General features: G+C 43.3%; 1 protein-coding gene across 2 annotated transcripts in view; it reads right to left on the bottom strand.

The window, feature by feature from the left end:
- Positions 1 to 2,714: 2,714 nt before the first annotated feature.
- Positions 2,715 to 19,276, bottom strand: part of Cd244 (CD244 molecule) — a 30,248-nt gene continuing 13,686 nt past the window's right edge. Inside the window, exons 2-9 of one of the 2 annotated variants that reach the window (XM_023699813.1) lie at positions 12,095 to 12,424; positions 11,742 to 12,005; positions 10,258 to 10,368; positions 9,741 to 9,802; positions 7,363 to 7,437; positions 5,732 to 5,788; positions 3,853 to 3,963; positions 2,715 to 3,213 (exon numbers count right to left, since the gene is read on the bottom strand). In XM_023699813.1, the coding sequence (XP_023555581.1) occupies positions 3,883 to 3,963; positions 5,732 to 5,788; positions 7,363 to 7,437; positions 9,741 to 9,802; positions 10,258 to 10,368; positions 11,742 to 12,005; positions 12,095 to 12,424 (980 nt within the window). In that variant the 3' untranslated portion in view covers positions 2,715 to 3,213; positions 3,853 to 3,882. Of the gene's footprint in view, positions 3,964 to 5,731; positions 5,789 to 7,362; positions 7,438 to 9,740; positions 9,803 to 10,257; positions 10,369 to 11,741; positions 12,006 to 12,094; positions 12,425 to 19,276 lie in introns of both variants that reach the window. The other variant, XM_023699812.1, reaches the window with a different exon arrangement.

Genomic DNA, 19,276 nt, shown 5'->3' with positions numbered 1-19,276 from the left:
GGCTCTTCCCCTTCAGGCCTAGTCCAAAGGTCCTTGTTTGGGCCAAATACTAGGGACCTGGATAAGATCCCCAACTGCATGCATAAGAAGTAGGATGAAAGATGAAATAAAAAATGGATAGATTTGGGGCCAGTGACATAGCTCAGTGGACTAAGCTCCTGCTTTGGCAAGCATAGGGACCTGGGTTCTATCCCTGGTCCCCCATGCCATGCCAGTCCCACCTCTGGGGTGCACTGAGCAGGCCACCAAGTCCAGGTGTGGTAGCACATGCCTGTAATCCCAGAACTCAGGAAGCTGAAAACAGGAGGATCACTATGAGTCTGAGCTGTGTAGAGACTCTGTACTGAATACATAGAATGAAAAAAAAAAAAAAAAACAACAACAACAACAAAACCAGACAGTTTTAGCAATGTATGATGGAAGGTTGGGAAGTCAGTGCCTGCAGAATGTTATGGGTCTCTCAGAACAGGAACCAGATCATCACGATTGGAATTTGGAAGGCCGTTCATTACTGAGCTCAGGGCCCCTGATCAGCTCTCACGCGGGAGAGGACCGAAAGGTGGCTAGCCCAGGAAGCAGGGGGTGGTTTAAAACCTGGAACCACATTCCGTTTGGTAAACAAATTCATGTCTGATACAGAATAATGCTTTCAGGGTCATTGTGACCACTACCCAAACTAAATTTCCTGGGGCTTTGTTTTAGTTTCTGGTTATCTTGCCCCCGAGTACCTGCAGGCAGCCTTGCATAGCCCGGAGGTTTCAAGAAGTTAAAGTTTAGTTTAACTTATTTTAACATTTAGTTTTCTTTTGAAGTCATCTCTATACAGGAGTCGGTGAGGGTTACAGGAATTGGTGAGGATTACAGGAATTTTATCTTAGCAAACAGCAAGAAACAGCCACTAGTTACTAAACAGCTTAGAACAGGAATGAGTATACATTTTTACACAACAGAAAACACAAGATTTACATTTATAGTCTAAAATGTGAATTGACCCATTACACAGATGGGCCATCAGTCAGAAGTCTGTAGGGACTGGGGAATGGGTAGGACTTAGAGGCTGGGTGAGTGGTGAGCCCATGCTGATGAGGACAGCAAGGAGAGGTGGCAGAGCATGGATGTTGTCCTTTCCCAAGGTGAAGCCGTATTTTGCACTACTACTGGGTTCTTCAGGAACCAGGATGTGTTCAGCTGGTACGATCTTGCCTTGGGGCATCACAGCATCACAGGACCATTGAGGGCTCAACTGTGACCAGACACACTCAGAATTATGTTACTGAATGGCCCACAGGGCAAGGCACTAGGCCTTGACAAGCCCTAATCCCAATTTAATTGTGAAATGATTTTTCCCCAACAAGTATATAGAATGGTTCTCAACAAGAATTCATTTAAGATTACTGAGAACATTGTCAGGAGGGCCAATGGGTAAATTTCCAAGAAAAGAATCACGCAGTCAGGATAAGAGATTGGGGTTTTTATATAGGAATAAAAACACCAGGAAGGGTCTGAGTTGGCAAGCTACATACTTTAGAAATGCATTAGGGCATCCTGTTACTGCTAATCTTTCAGGAACACCAGTTTTTTAATTAAAATTATGCATCAAAGTTGCAAGCTATTGAAGAACCTCACTCAGGACACACACAAAAAAAATTCTGTAGAGTTAAGTAAGCATAACTATGTTGTAATCTTTTATGGCAGGATATAATAGAAGTGTGGGCAGGGCAAGCAATAAATTTACTTTTATCATATGCTAGTTTTCATGCTTATTAGTGCAGTGCCTCATGACTCTCCAGTATGGGCTGGACAGGAATGTGTTTCAAAGAAGTTTAGATGCTGAGAATTTGGCCTTTTGTCACCACATCACACATAAAACACCCACACTTACCCACAAAAACTTTTCCTCCTCATTGTCACTCTGGGCACAGAATAACCACAGTATCTCTCCCCCAACGGTGGCTGCAGCCCCACCCCTGCTGTGAGATGCACCGCACTGCCTTGTATTCGTGACACTCTGGAGCACCTCTGTGTTACACGTACCCTGCAGCCCGCTTCTGCCTTCCTGCACATGGCCCTGATGGCAGCGAGGCTTCCGCGTGCTGCAACAGACACTTCCAAGCCTTGGGCAGCGTGTCACTCCCAGCAGGATCTCAGCTGCTACTTGCTTGTTGCCTCATTGCATGGACAGTTATCTCCGTGAAGTGTTATTGTGCAAGCTCAGCAGTCGGACACATGGTGTAGTAATGTACATAGCACACTTCAGAATGCAGCATCCCCAAGCCCTTGAGCGCCCAGGGCTCCGTCTGCTCCTTTAAATACACCTGGCCAGGTCGAGACCCATACAACACATGACACCTGAAAGGCCCACAGCAGTCGGTGGTTGATGTCTACTGGGTCTAGGGCTCATCTGGACAGCTTCTACCCCATCGCTTCTGGGTGCCTCTGTTCACCAAAGCCCTTGACTCTGCAACTCAGTTCAGGACCCCGAATATTGATTTCACCCTTGGCACTTGATTTTAAGTGTGGTGTGCCCACACTTCTCTCTAGGGGGATGCCAGCCTGACCAGTATCTAAGAGAAGAATTAACAGGCATGACATGAGCAGGAGTGTGGCTCTGCAGCTCACCGTGAGGATGTATGACCCCTGGTATCTGTGAAAAACATTAGGGACCCCAGAAAGCCAGGCCCCTCTCTGGAAGAATTAAGCAGATGTGTTTATAAATGGCCCACAAGTACCCTCTGGGTGCTACAGAGAGTAAAAATGCTGAGTATAGAGAAGACAAATTTAATTCAAAGGATTTAGAGAGCCTTTGTATAATACCAAAGTTTTTTTTTTCTTTTTATTAAATGCAGATGTTCAGTGCAGGGTGGGATCAACTGAAGAAGTGAGCTCTTAACAGTATCACCAGCTGGGGTCTCTGGTAGACCCTTCCCAACACCCCATCACCCCTTTTTTCCTTTCAGGGCTCAGTCACCTCAGCCATGCTCCCCAGGGCCTTGCTAGGGCGGCTGGGCTGAAGAGCAGCAGACGCAGCACAGAATCGGTCTCCAATTGCCTCTTCCTTGGCACGAAATGGTCTGAGTCCTCTGTCCAGGTGGCAGAACTAAAACAGGATGTAGTCTCTAAAAGAACCTCTTCTTTGGTAAAAAAAAAAAAAAAAAAAAAGGTACTTACTTCAGAATGTGGCCTGTCCTCACTTCTCCCTAGGAGGAAGCCAACCTGGCCAGTCGCCAGGAGAGGAAGGCTCAGTAGTGAGACTTTGTAAGTCCAACACGCTACCACAGACACAGCTAGTTTCACCTCCCAATTACAGGACTCTGTGGGCTCGGGCTCGGGATGATTTTCCCATTCAAAGAAGATATTGGCTTGTACCACCACCTCCCCTCACTCCTCCCACCTACTCTTGTGAGCAACTGGCCAGATCAATCTATGAGATCAGGGTGGGGCGTTTTCTCCTTGCATTCGAGTAACGCTGTGCTGTGAGAACCCACCAGCCAGCCCATAGCTCCACTTTTCTCGGCTCTTGCTTTGGCAAGAGCAGCACCTAGAAATGCACTCAGCCCAGCAAGGAGGGAACACAAGAAAAAGATTTCAAAACGAAGGCGTGGGCATCTGCAGTTACAGAACATGTTAGAGGTTCCAAGCACTCGGAATACAGCCCACCCACCATGCTGTTCTTGTTTGGTCTGCAAGTTGAGAGATATTATTTAACAACCTTGCTCTTGCAGTGGCTGTTCAAAATCATTTTCAGAACAAAGTAGAAGCTGTGAATAAACATCAAGGTCCCCTGTAGACCAAGAGCAGGGCCACCCTCAGGCAGTGCCATCCATCATGCTGATCCCCAGAGCAGATGCTCACACGGAAGAGGGGTGAGGATGGCAGCAGCAGCTAGTAGTGAACTTCAAAGTTCTCCAGCTCTCTGCGGCTCAGCCGGGCAGGGTTACAGGCTTTATGTGGTCTGCTCCCAACCTGCAGAAGAAAAGGGGTATTTTTCCCTAGATCCTTTTTTTTTTTTTTTTTTTAATTTTAGAGAAGGGTCTACAGGGAGTTCAGGGTCTCATACTAGATCAGATTCATAGTGATCCACCAGTTTACAGCCTCCCAAGAGTTGGGATTACAGGAGTGCGCCACCATACCCAATCTCAATTGCTGTCTCAGCGTGCCCCAGGGGAAGGGCCAGCAAGGCAGGCCCAGGGATCAAACCCCTGGCCCCTGCAGGTTCCCTAGATCTTTACAAATGTGTATTTCTGCTGGCCTATGGAAAGGAGAAGTTAATGCTTAATTTTTTTCATTTTTTCCTCTTTCTTCTTAATTTCTTATGACTTTCCTTTTCTTCTCTCTTTTTCCAATTTTGCATGCAAATACTTGGTAATCTGAACAACTTAGTTGAAGACAGCACTATGCAATACAACAAACACTGCCAAACTCATATTATTTTGTTTAGTGAAATTCTGTACCATTTCTATTTTTTTATTACTATTTTGTATCTCTCTAAAAACCTGAAAAATGGAGTCTGGGCATGGAGGTGCATGCCTGTAATCCCAGCACTAGGGAAGCAAAAAACAGGAGGATTACTACCAAGTCCAAGCTGTGTAGTCAGACATTGCACAAAATAACAATAATAATAATGATAATAATCCTATTAGGTATGGATTTTTTAGGGATGGATTATCTCCATCTCACATATTTAAAAAATCAAGTTCAGAGCATAAAACAAATTACTCAAGGTTAACAACTAGTATGAATTAAAGGAGGAACTTAGATCCAGTTCTTCTTGCTCAATTCCAGTGCTGTTTCAATTGCATTATGCTTCGTCACAGACCCTCACATAGATGCGGCCCACACAGGGTCCTCAACAACTCTGCACTGTCCAGTTAGCTTTAATATTGGGTTATAGCTAAAGGACCAGCATCCCATGAGGCACCAGGATTCCCAGGGAGCACCCACCCATTGTCATACTTGAGACAAAGACACCATCTGTATGGCTAATGGGTCCAGGTGCACTCCATGCCTTAACTACCCAGATATAAATGGAAAGCATAGGAGCAGAAGGTGTAGCTCCATGGTAGAATGCTTGCCTAGTACGCACAAGGTCCTGAGTTCACTTCCCAGTGAGAGGTAGAGAGAATAAATTTTACCTGCCTTAGAACATTTTGTCAACATCAAATAAGATAATTCATGTGACAATAGTGTCAAGATGCCTTATACCTCCAATAACACACTTCCAATAGTACACCTCCAATAGATTTTGAGCCCCCCTTGTTCCCTCCTTAAATGAGTTGATGGGAATCAATGCAGCTGCCAGGTTCAATGGTCACCTCCCAACAATGGTTACCTCAGCAGAAGCTTACACCTAAAACTGGCTCCTAAAGACTTTGTAATTTTCAAAAATTGCTTAGAATTACTTATTTTCCCCTCTCTGACCCTGTACTATCCCACATACACCTTTTAAAAGATAGAGTTTGTAGCCTGAGTCATAGCCTGAAAACTAGCTTGGGAACATCCTTAATTTGGAACCAAATCTGCCCAATAAAAGTTAAACTTGAATACATAATATGATCTTGGGTTAGACCTTCAATTTGGGGGGCCTCAGTGTCTAAACTCTAAAGTGAATATTCAGATAGAGAATGCCTAAACTCTTTACAACTCTGAGACAATATGATGGCTTTCTCATGAGGATATCCTTCAAGGCTGTGCTGCAGAAACTAACCCACTCAGAAGAGTTCCAGAACCTTACCTGATCGTAGATGGTGCAAATGGGGGAAGGATCTTGGTTCCTCTTCTTGCATTTAGTCTAGAGAGCAAAGAATGATTAATTTCAAGAAAGAGATATCCTACTCCTAGCTGATAAGCAAGGTCACGAAAGAGACTTTGGCCCCAGAAAGCCCCCTGAGGTTGCCCTGTCCAGAAAGTAAAAAGAATCTACCCAGGAGCGACCCACAGTGTTTATAATCTCCAGGAAGAACAACATGCACTGACGCTGTCATAGCAATGTACATACGACATGACATCTCTGGATGAATGGCAGAGATTAGTATCCCATGGGCACACACCCTAAAGCCCACACAAATATACATTCCTAGTACACAAGCATACTTACACATACATGCACATATACACTTACACACACAGCCCTCAGACAACCCTAACGCAAATACTGCCCTAAAACATGTACCTCTTCAGCACACACTCACCTAATACACACAATTCTGGTGCCCTACATAGTGCCAACCCTAGCACATTCCTGAACAAAGTGGCTGCGTGAATTACTTGAACTAAGAAGACTCTCAATGATACATAGAATTTTCATAATGCAATACTAAAGCATGAAAAGATAAAAATCTCTCATGGTGTTTTTTTGTTTGTTTGTTTTGTTTTGTTTTGTTTTGTTTGTGGTATCTGGGATTGAACTCAGGACCCTATGCTTGCCAGGCAAGCACTTATTCTACTGAGCTATCTCCCTGGCCCTCACAGTGGTTTCTGATAGACAGGAAAGCTATGAGCCCAACTTGGAGTAGGATTTAAGTGGATCATGGTATCTGCCTCAGTCCAGAGGCCTAGAAGATGAGAATAGCGAGAATCTTGAAACCTGAAAACACTGTGTTTTTCTAGTTCAATCTATTCCTTCATGTCCAAAAAATAAACCTCTGCCTTGGAAATCCCTCAAGGACCCTCAAGTGGTCAGTTACGGATCTCAGGGTCACACACACACACACACACACACTACACCCCCCACCTCCTTTCTGTCCTTGTCCTTTGCTTCCCCTTTGTTCTTTTTTAGAAAGTCCTAGGAATGCTTAATACACTGTTTTCTGAGTCTCAAAACTGTCTTTGTCTCTAGCTAGAACTAGAAGATCACTTCTACAATTTCAGACAGTACCATTTAAATATCATCCTGAAGAAAGAGGTGTACTAACAGTGTTTGGGCAGAATATCCTGTCTGCCTCTTGTACTATGGATAACCACTAAGAAGATAACAATGTACAGTGTATTGATTATCAAAACTGTCCTATTAATCAGCTGTGAAACTGTCTCTTTCATGTTTATTTCTCAATAAAAAATAAATATATATAAAAAAAACTTAAAGTTATGAAGAAAAGTCAAAACTTAAGACACTGGAAATCTAAAATATGGGAATACATAGCTAATTCAATCTTCATATTATCTTTATTGTTAAACTAATTAAAGCAAGTTTTCTTATACAAAAAATAAATAAATAAATGTCATCCTTCCACAGCAGCTAGTGAGGTACAAATCAGGGCGGACAAAGTATGCTTACACTCTGAACACACACACTGCACCCACGCCTGCCTATGCACATGCCAGGCACACAGCTGCACCCATGGTGCCCCCCAAAAGGAGACTCACCTTCTGGGAACCTCGTATTACTGAATATAAAGTAAGATCAGTTTCTTGTGAGGGTTGTGATGTAAAAGCAGAATACTAATGAGGAGGGGAAAAAAAAAAAAAAGCTTTTCAGAAGCATTGATCCAGGATAGCCTTAGAGTCCAGTTCTTCTGTCCCTCACCTCAGCCCTGCCTGGGCAGAAGCTTGAGGTCTTAATTAAAAGAATCCTGGATGTGCTCAGCAGCCCACCAACATGAATGCTAGTCCTGCTCTGTTATTACTGGTCATTGCCATTTGTCAAGCATTTGTTTTCTATGTATGGTCTCCCCTTACCCATAAATGACTCCTATAAGATAGGGGTGACTATAATTTGTCCCCCGCCACAGATAAGGCTACAAAAGAGTGAAAAGCTCAAGTCAGTGGGTACACCCTTCCAAGCCCAAGAGTCTTCAGGGCTTTAGCTTCAACACCTCAGTGCCTCCCTTTGGCAACGTATTTTCCTTCTCTGGACCTGAGTGAGGTATCCTCCAGGCCAGGTAATCCTCCTCCTTTTCTTTAATTTTTATTTTTGTTGGTATATGTTTGCCATGGATAATAATTATATTCATCAATGGGAGTTGGTCCATATATACAACATATCATAATTCTTATTACACTCCCTTCCCTCCCTTCCTTCCCATCTCCCGCCATCTCTTGATCCTCTTCCCATTTTCAAAAGACCAACTTTCCTGTTTCTTATTATCTATCTTTTTTTAATGTATGTGGTACAGAGTCTCACTATGCAGCTCAGACTCATAGTGATCCTCCTGTTTTCAGCCTCCTCAGTGCTGGGATTACAGGCATGCTCCACCGCACCGAGTTCTCGGTGACCAGCTTAGTGCACCCCGGGGTAGGGCCTGCATGGCCTGTGGTACTGGAGATCAAGCCCCGGCCCCTGCGCTTGCCTAAGCAGGCACTTAGTCCACTGAGCTTTCTCACTGATCTCTATCATCTACCTTTTACTTGCTTTTTAATTCATTTATACTTTGGGTTTCTCATATAAGAGAAATGATACAATATTTAAACTAGTGTATCTGATATATTTCACTTAACATTGTGATCACAAGCTATCTATTTTCTATGCAAATCACAGTGTCACTGAGATTCCATCCGACTCTAGAACGAATGACTATCGAGAAACCCTCCTTCCAAGATGCTCCAGGGGAGGAGCTCCATTCCCATCAGCACTACCGTCAGACAGACGCTGCCCCTTGGGTTTATTCAAATTCCTTCCCTTTCAATTTCCTTTAACCTTTCTCAAACCAAAGACCTGGATGATGTCAATCACTGTTATAATGGATTTTCTTTGCCCCACAGCTTAGCCACCAAGCAAACGTGGCTGCTTGAACCTTAATTTTTTATTTTTCTGTATTTAGGACAGAGTTTACAGGTATCATACAGCTCATATTATTCCATTGCTAGGATGAGCAAAAAGACAAAGGAAAACTTTCTTCATTCCCAAAGGAAGCTGTCTGTCTATTCTATGAGGCCCAGAAGCCTCACTCATGTGACCAGAGCAGAGGAAACCCCATACGTGCATCGTCCAGCCAAGCACCACTCATGGTGGTGAAAAGACACTTCCTTCCTGTGGCACAACTCCTCACACCCGCAGTTCTGTATTGCTTGACCCACCAGGGATTTTCCCAGGTCTATTATCACATCCTGCCCTGGTCAGGGGCATAGAACTGGGGGCATCCAAGCCCCTCTGCAGCTTCCTCCTCTTTTTGCAGAGAGCTGATGAGAAGGGTTCCCCGATGTCACCACTCTGGCTCCTGGCTTCCTTTCAAACTACTTCTCTTTCTAGCGCCTCAGCTAGACTTGAGCTGTAAGCACAGGCAGGGAACCAGCTACAAGCACAGGCCAGGGAGCTAGCTACACATCACCATGCTTTGGCTGGCTACTCTCCTCAGTAATGATTATGGGACCCATGAAAGTCAGGTTTTATCTGCTAAGAAAATGAGAATTTGGGCTCAAGCACAAAAAATATGAGAAGGTTACACTTCTCCTGGCACTCGGCCTAGCTGACAAGATGAAGCAAAACCGAGGAAGCCATGGTGCAATCTGGGGGGCAGCAACAGCGTTCCTCCCTCTGCTGAGCACCACCATTCATTGTCCCTTCTTGGTAGGCTCAGTTCTGAACCCTTTTGCCTCCCTTTTATTTTCTCCACCTCCTTTCCTTTTCCCTTTTCCTATGTGGCCAGAGCTAAGAAAAAGATGGGGAAAAAAGAGATAAGCAAGCACTGAGGATCACTTTGAAAGGGTATCTGTTCAGTTCTCTTTGCCCCCCTACTCTTAATGACCATCCTCCAAACAGCATTTTCCAAGCCAGCAGAGAGAACCCAACCCCTAGCGTGCCCTACTTGATTCCTCCTGACTTCCTTGATGTCTTCGTACACTGTCAGATGTTCTGAAGGGCTGGGCTCTGTAGGGGGAAGAAAGCAAAAATCAGTTGTAGAAGCCTCCAAAGGGCCTGCTGTGCGGGTTTCCACTTCCGATGGGTACCCCCAGCACCCCAGCTGGCCAAGACCTTCAGAGCGGCTCTAGAAAACAGTCGTGTCAGTTCTGTTCCCTTCCCAAAGGGCAGAGTGGAACAACCACCCCTGGCATACTTTATTAAGTGGGCGGTCCCCAACCAGACCAGCCATCTGCAGCTAGCTCTGCACACTGGAGATCAGACTGTATCTAGCAGTTGCCAAAGAAAGCAAGAAGGGGGAGAAAGGGCCTTAGAGCCACAGACTGTCATTCCTCAGCTGTGCACATCCATATCCCAACAGTCGCCCAAAAAGGAGGTTCTGTACACCCAGGAACATCCCACTGCCTACAGGTGTCAGCCACTGGACCTGATCCACAAAACGCCCTCAAGGAGATCCCACTTACGTGACTGCTTTCTCTTCCTCTTCCTCTTCCACACACAGAAGCAAGTGAGAGCGCTGAGAATCAGCATGACTACAATCGCAATGACCACCCACAAGGGCCAAAACCTGGATTCTGAGGGCACAGAGGGTACAAGGGCTGAGTTGTCACTCTTTGTCATCTTGCTTCCCACCTGTCAGTGGCAGGGGCTGGCTCTAAACCCACTCTGCTCTCTGGCACAGTTGGTCTCCTCATCCCCTAGCATTCATCCCAAGGTCATCACTCTATTCAGTTGGTTGACTCCATAAGAGTGATGCCAAAAATATGAACATTAATATCTGACAGACCTGGCCCAGATTATAATCTGTCTAAATGGGCAGATTACATGAGCCACTGAAGTTCCTGGTACAGCAAGTGTTCTCTCTACCCATGGTATTTAACTCAATAAATATTCAGTGCACACCCTTCATGTGCCAATCAAGTCTTCTATTTCACCACCGTGGTACCCCACCTTCACTGCTCTTCCTGATTTGAATTTCTACATGTAGTCTCTGTGTCACAGATGGAGCCTGCTGTAGCATCCGACCAACAAGAGGAAAAGGAAAAGAACCCAGCAGTACACGTACTTGCTGAGCAGCTTTTCACAAACCTTGTCTCAGTTCATCTTAGCAGCTAGCCTGCGAGGTACTTCTTGTTATCATGCCCATTTTATACAAGAGAAAAAGATGAAGCCCACGATGGAATCTGCCTGAGATCACAATGATGAACCCATCTTTGTCATGGTCAAAAAGCCAATGCCCTTGTCACTACACACTGCCTTATTTTATGTAGTCCTTTTTTGGACCAGAACTTTGTTTTGCTACCCCAGTGTTACTTCAAGTTTCTTCAGGTCAGTAATTGCATAACGTTTTAGGTCTTTTCTTCCAATAAAGTCCACACTGGTGGCACATTAAGTCTTTAACTAGCTATCTTTTAAAAAAAATACAAATTTATCTCAGATATGTCTCTTGATAAAGCAATCAACCCATCATGGTACAAAAACAAAAGAAAGAAAAAAAAAGACAAGCAATGAACACAGAACTCATCTAGTGAGTCTGTGATTCTCTTGAGGCTCCCGATGAGTCACGTACTGTTGTGTGGAGTCACCAGCTCCTGACAACTGCATGGCTCCTGGTAAGTTACGGGTCAGGAGGAGGAAGCAGGTCAGGTCAGGTCTCTAAAGAAAAACCTAATGGTCAGAAGCCTTTGCAAGACTCACCAAAAAACAGTGCTTTCCAGATGTGGAGGGCAATGCGTGCCCCTAGAAGGAGATAGAGATGCAATATAGTCCTTTACACATTTGTCTTTGTAAAAACTATGTGCCCAGAGCCAGGCCATTGCTGAGGAAGGGCTAGAAGGCACCAAGAAAGGAGGCCAAGGGATCTCATAGCAAGGTCTGTCCTGCACAGGAGCCTGTGGGTAGGGTCCACGGCCCTCAGCTCTCAGTAGAGCCAAAGCGCACCACTCACCCAGACAGCCCTGCGTGAGCCTGAGACTTTCAGTTGCCCAGCTGGCAGCATTGCTGACATTGCAGGTATACGTGTTCTGCTCATTAGCATCAATCTGCACCACCAGCTGGGAAAGGTTCCCCGATGTCAGGATCAAATTGCTGTCTCTGTACCAAGCATAGCTCACATGGTCATTCCTGGAGGCCAAGCAGGACAGAAAAGCTTGACATTTTCCTTCATCTATGACCTTTCTCTCTACATGCAGGTGGGGCTTCTCTACATGATCTGGAAGCAGAGACTCTGATCAGCAAACTTGTGGATATATAAGTCCTACACAATCAGAATGGCAGCATGAACAGTCCTGGGAGACTTACCAACTATGAGGACCTCGAACTGGATACAAAAAACTGTCCCATTCTCATCGGTTATCTCCACTTTGTAGAGACCACTGTACTCTGGCTTTGCTGCCATGATGAGAAGACTCCAGTTCTCCCTCTTAAACTCAAGTGTACTGTTCAAATAGGGTAAGGAAGGTGGAGAGACCACACTGGGAGCACGCTTCAAACGCAGTATCAGCTTAGTGTCATTGTGTAAGGGCAGCTTCGTCTTCCATTCAACTGTCTGTGGGTTCGTCTGAGTGTTGGGGAGCCGTAGCAAGACAGGCTGTCCAGAGAGGCTGACCACACGATCACCAGAAGAGCATCCTAGGAAAGAGAACCCAGGCTGAAGGTGGCAGCAAAAGTATGAAATCCGAACAAGGCAAGCAGGTGGATGTGAACTCCCTTGTCCTGAGAGGATGGAGACAAGAGAGAGGAGCTCAGAGCCTAAGTGAACCCTGAAGTGTACATCCCTCACCCGCCTTGCCTGCTCTCCAAGCTCTACCCTCTAATCTGAATAAACCAACAGACCAGTGGTAATAATTAGAATCACTTGAGTACTTCCCAAGTGACAAGCAGGTTTCAAAAACTTTTAATGTTTAATTACTTACTTCTGTGAAGGCATAATCCTCATTTTATTGGAGAAGAAGCTGAGTTAGAAAGGACTTAAGTAACTGGCCCATGATGAGCTTGAAATCTAGGCGATTTGGCTTTCCAGGGTATAATTGTAAGTGCAGTGTTATAAACTCCATGTCAGATGTGACTTCCTCCTAGCAGCATTGAGGCAACTACAGGTGGACAGTGGCCAGACCCAGAAGACTAGCTCCACACACACGAGCTTGTGGCCACTCTTCAGAGTAAGATTCACAGTCTTCTCATGTAGCACCTGACACGTGAGACTGTAGGTGTTACTCCTTAGTGCTGGCCAATTTATCAGTGACCTGGAAGCCTGGGCAAAGGTTATTCCCTAAAGTTAGAGTAATTAGAAAAAGAAAACTACACTTCCCACACATACGCCAGCATTTTCTTCTCTAGGGATCAAGATAAGAGTGAAAGAATATTGGGAGATATGGCACACCAGAGTGGCTACGCGTAGTCAGTACAGAAAAATACAAATTCCTCTTGCCCTTTTTTGGCGGAGACACTGTGTCACAGCCCAGTGGATCCAGGAAATGAAAAAGTCAGTGTGCACAGGTTAGGGAGAGTCAGGGAGTTTGGAGGAGAATAATGATCCCAATGGCTCCATTAAAATGGCAAGCATTAGAGGGACAGCGAGGGAGACAGAGCAAGATGCGATCCTCTCCCCACAAGCAGTCCAGTGTGAGCAGCCATTTATGGGCCACACTGCTCTCACAAGAACTGAGAAAATCAGCTGAGAGGCTTTAGTGCCTGGTTATGGAAAAATAAAAAGATGTACTGAAGAAGGCAGAGAAGGAGTTGTCTGTGTCTTTGCTCCCCAGGTTCCAGCAGCCCAGTGTGGAGAAAGGCATCTCCTGCTTGGGAAGCTGAGCAAATTAAATCCAGGCCTTAGACATGAAACTCGGCACTATGGCTGCCAGAGTGAAGCCTGCATCCTGGCACAGAGTGCATGCAGAGCCCTCTCAGCATCCAAGCCACGCTGCCCCAGATTCACCCCAGCAGCCAAGCATTCAGGCTTAATTGAAATGTTGGCACTTCACGGTAAGTCAGCACGTCTTTAGTTGCAGTCTGGGCACTCAGTGTCTAAAAAGTTCATCATCAGACCAACCTTAGCAGTAGGAGGAGACTGTGCACCAGTGGGACAAACTCATGTTTCAGCACCACTTGTAACTTAGTCCTCTGTGCATCCCTGAGGCTGAGAAACTCAAGCAGGACCTGTGTTAGCATTAGCCCTGGTGGCCACGAATCTGTCGGCACACACTACCCCAACCTTAGGCAGCACAGTGTGGAGTAAGACTCCATTCACTAGGAGTACGACAGGGTAGAAAGCATGGGGCTTCACCTGGAACTTACTGCTAGTCTGGTGAAACCTAACACTGGGAAGATCTGCACAGCCCCCATCCTCCCATGGATGCCTCGGATGGAGCTTCTGGAACTCCAGTGCCAGAGAAGATACATGACCCCAGGCTACTGTCATTCTATTCCAGCTGGCATCACCTGTGGCTGCTCAGTCCTGGCCAATGAGTCCATCTCAGCAATAGGTTCTATTCCTATCCCAGTGCTCCACTGGTCTTGGCAGGCTGTGATCTCAGGATGTGCTTGGGGCATTGGTGTCCATGGGAATGACGGAAGCCTGAGTTGGTGCATCCATGATAACTCTCTACCCAGAGCCAGGCATAATCCTATGGTGCCTGATCACAGGGCAGCAAATGTGGGTGAGGCATCTGGGCCTACCTGACCTTGGGGAGAGGTTTGCAAGAATGACCATTCTGTCTAAATACTTCCTTGAAAAACACACCAACTTAATTTGGACAAACCTAGGATTGGATCACCAATTATCGCTGAAACACTGGCAACACATCACTAGCAGATTCCTGGTGATCTTGGACAAGCCTGCCATCCAGTGCTGAAATAAGTGATTGTAGAATCAGAGAAAATAGCAGCCTGATTAGAATTTCTGAATTGGAAACTGGAAGAAATACCTACTTCTCTAATGCCCAGCAATATCACATGCCAACAAGCAACAGGAACTTTCAGGAAACCACAACTTCATCTCATACTCAAAATAGGGTGTCAGAAACTGACCAGGAAGAAGTCAGTATGAAATAATTCCCAGACCATTTAAAACAACTATTTTAAAGGAACTCAAAGATCTTGAAGACAAAAATAGAAATATTTCAATACTCTGAATATTGAAAGACATGTTTAAGAGATAGAAGCCATTATTAAAAAACCAAACAGAAATCCTTAAACTGATAAATTCAAAGAGCAAAATTAAGACTGTGATAGAAGGTACAAACAGCAGGAGAAGTAAAACAAAAGAAAGAATTGGGAATTCAAAAATACCCTACTTGAAAATACACAAAAGCAAAAGTTAGCACATGGGATTAAATGAAACTGAAAAGCTTTGGCAGAGCAAAGGAATTAGTCAACAGAAGGAAAAACAACCTACAGAATGTGAGAAAATATTTGCAAAGTATTCATCTAATAAGAGATTAATACCCAGAATGTTATTATCCATGAACTCAATAGCAAATAATAATAATTTGAATTAAAAAATCAGAAAATGACCTGAATACACAATTCCCAAAAGAAGATATGCAAATGACCAATATATATATGAAAAAATGATAAACATCACTAATCCTCAGAGAAATTCAAATCGAAACTTCATTGAGATGTAATCTCATCCCAGTAATGAATGTAATGAATATAATCTCATCCCAGAATGACTAAAATAAAGATGACAATAAAATAAAAATGCTAGTGAAGTTGCAGAGAAAGGAGAATTCTCATACATTGTTGGTAGGAATATAAAACATTGCAGCCATTATACAAAACAGTATAGAGTTTTCAAAAAAAACCTAGAGGATGTGGGCAAGATAGTGGCCTAGGGAAGGAAAATTGGTGCCTAGAAGCAGATTTGAAAGGCTGTTTCTCCCACATCTTTTTTCATATCACCTGACAAGCTTCTTCATGTACTATGACAGCAACAGCAGCAGTAAAATGGGCTATACCAAAGGAAGCTCTCTTGAAGCATTTATTTCCAATCCAGAATGGAGCATTATCTCGTGTTTGCTATAAATCCACATATTCTTCTCTTCCAGATGACTATAACTGCAAAGTAGAGCTTGCTTTGACATCTGATGGCAGGACAATAGTATGCTACCACCCCTCTGTGGACATTCCACATGAACACACAAGGGTTATTTCGTAGCCTATGCCTCAACCAAATCCTGTCCATAATATTGAAGAAACATATGATCAAGTGCTGAAAACCAGATTAGAAGAAAATGAAAGTGAAATCCTTGAGCAGGGACCCATGGTAGAACAATTTAGCAAAATGTTCTTTGTGACGAAGCACTGTTGGGTTTGACGAAGTATCCTCGCGGGAAGTATCACAGACGTCATATGAAACTGAATCCACCAAAAGACAGATGGTATTGAGATTCATGAGAGAATCAAAGAGAAATGTTATCAGTGCTTAGTTCGCCACTGGAAGAAATACACTAATACTATATGGTAATAGTCAAATAATAAAAAGTCTTTTCACATACTAAAAAAGTAAAATAAAATAAAAATTTTAGAAACCTAGAAATAAAATTACCATGCTATCCTGTGATTCCCACTACCGGATATCCTAATATGTTAAGGAAATGAAGTCACCATGTCAGAGCCACCTGCCCTTGGATATCTATAGCAAGACTGTTCACAGGAGTCAAGGTATGGAATCAACCTACTTGGCCATCAACTGATGAGTGAATAAAGGCACTATAATACATGGATACAGTGGAAGACTGTGCCACCATAAAAAGAATGAAATTCTTTCATTTACAGCCATATGGATGGAACAGAAGGAAATGAGGCTAAGTGAAAATGGTCAGATACCATAAAACAAGGACCACATACTCTTGTTATATATAGAAGCTAAAAATCTGATCTCATAGAAGTAATGAATAAAATAGTTGCTATCAAAGTATGGGAGGGGCTGGGCATAGGGGAGTGGAAATAGGAGTTCCAATTGAATAGAGAGAATAACTTCTAAAATTCTAACTCACAATCGGCTAACTATAAAAATGAGATTTTTCATGTTATCAACAGAAAGAACAAATGAGGTAACAGCTATATCATTTTCTGACATAGCCTTACCCAAGACATGAATTCATGTATTGAAGTGTCACACTAGACCCATTAATATATGCAATTGTTATGTGTTCACTTTAATAAAAATATTCTAAAGGCCCAGTTAAATAAAAATGCAGCCACTTCAGTCTCCACATGTATAATTATAAACTCAAAATATATGAAACAAAACTTAAAAGAACAAAAAACTTAAAAGAACAAAAAAAAAGTGCACAATCATAGTTGGAAATTTTTGTCTCACACCTCTCTGTGTAACAGATATAAAAAGCAAACAAAAACTCAATAAATATATAACAATTTCGACAACATGATTAGCCAGCTTCGCACAATTAGCACATATAAAACAATACTACCAGCAACTACAGACTACATACTTTTTTTTTTTTTTTTTTTTGGTGGAACCAGGAACAAACTCAGGCCCTTGCCAGGGAAGCGCTTATTCCACTGAGCCATCTCCCCGGCCCTACATACTCTTTTTAAAAGAAAATTCATAATATTTACCAAAATAACTCATATCTGTGCATTAAAACATGCTTCCACAAATTTCAAAATGTTGAAATCCTAGAGATTATGTTCTTTAAGCAGCAATGGATTTCAACAGGAAATCAATGACAGAAATATTGGGCCAGGGGAGATGGCTCAGTGGAATAAGTGCTTCTCTGGCAAGCACAAGGGCCTGAGTTCAATACTCGGTTCCACAAAAAAAAAATAAAATAAATAAATAATAGAAATATCCCATTGTTTGGGACATAAGTAATATATCTCTAGATATGCAGTAGTCAGAGTATGGACTCAAAAGATGACTCATAATCACATTTGTAAAATATTTAGAACTAAGTGGTACAGAATAGAGCTAATATAGTGGTTAGAAGGAAATTTGTAGCTTTACATTTATATGTTGATTCCAGCCAGTGTACAGGCCTGGCATGTAAGTGGGGCAGCCAGGCCCACCAGATCCTCACTCCCGCCAGCACCCAGGCCAGGCGTATATGTGGAAAGTCCTCCACCAGACAGGCCCCGTGTAGAACCCTGTGGCAGAACTCCCTGCAGAGAGGTTAGAAGCAAGACACACCCAGCTAATCCAGAAGCAAAACATCTTGCCAGAGTGGCATAGAGGGTTCACCTCTAAGGGCTACAGTAGGAAGAAGTGGAGCACAGCAGCTAGACCCTAGCTACACCCACCTGGATGAGTTTGAGCTTGGTAGATCTGGACCTGGTGGTAAGGTAATAACTGTTCCAAAGCTCTACACCACAGGTCAGAAGACAGTGCTATACACAATGACAAAGAGAAGGAGCAAAATGCATTCTCAGGCCCCGAGCCCACCCAGAACAAATGCAGGAGACACTAGCATAGAAGAAATTGGAAAGCACACACCTGAAATCTCTGAAATAATAGCATCTGAAGTAAAGAAACAACTGCAGAAAGGTATAGAGAAAATCAGATCAGAAATAATTTCTGAAGTAAAAAAAGAAAGGATAACAATAATGAAAGAAGTACTAAGTGCTTCTAAAGAAGACACTGATAGAAAAAAATAGAGGAGAATATAAAAATGATGGAATCCTTAAATGAGCAATACAGGAAAGAAACAGATCACATGAAGCAGAGTCAAAAAGATACACAGAAAATTAAAAACTCAATCACAAGCTGGCAAAACCATTTGAATAAAACTGAGAATAGACTTTCAGACCTTGAAGACACCATTGCAGTTAGTGAAAAGGTAAGAAAAGATCTCTTAAAAACAACTAGGATGCAGGGAAAAATAATTCAAAATCTGCAAGATGATGCAAAGATGACCAATGTAAGACTAATAGGCATCAATGAGAAAGAAGGAGTCAATACAAATGATATAAAATGAATATGGATGGAGGTAATAGCAGAAAACTTCTCAAATATGGTGAAGCAATCTGACATTCAGTAACCAAAGCATAAAGAACTCCAAATAACATTAATCCAGTGAAAAACACACCCAGGGGCCGGGGAGATGGCTCAGTGGAATAAGTGCTTCGCTGGCAAGTGCAAGGGCCTCAATCCTCCGTTCTGCCAGAAAAAAAAATAATAACAACAACAATAATAATAATAATAATAAAACACCCAGACATACAGTAATCAAGATCCCAGAAATTTATCACAGGAACAGTATACTAAAAGCCCCTAGAAAAAAAAGAAACATCATATCTAAAGGAAAACCTATCAGAATAAATGGCAAATTTCTCTTCACAAACCACCAAGTCAAGAAGAGCATGGAGCAAAATACTACAAGTCTTTCAAGAAAATAAATTCCAACCCAGACTGATATACCCTGCAAAACTCTCAAGTTTGATGGAGAAGTGAAATACTTCCATGACAAAGAACAACTAAAGAATTTCCTCATGACAAAGCCAACCTACACAGACTAG

The sequence above is a fragment of the Octodon degus genome, unplaced genomic scaffold (assembly GCF_000260255.1).
Source record: "Octodon degus isolate 3935 unplaced genomic scaffold, OctDeg1.0 scaffold00116, whole genome shotgun sequence".
Classification (NCBI taxonomy): Eukaryota; Metazoa; Chordata; class Mammalia; order Rodentia; family Octodontidae; genus Octodon; species Octodon degus.
Note: the sequence above shows the minus strand (reverse complement) of the source record. Positions and strands in the feature narration are given on the sequence as shown.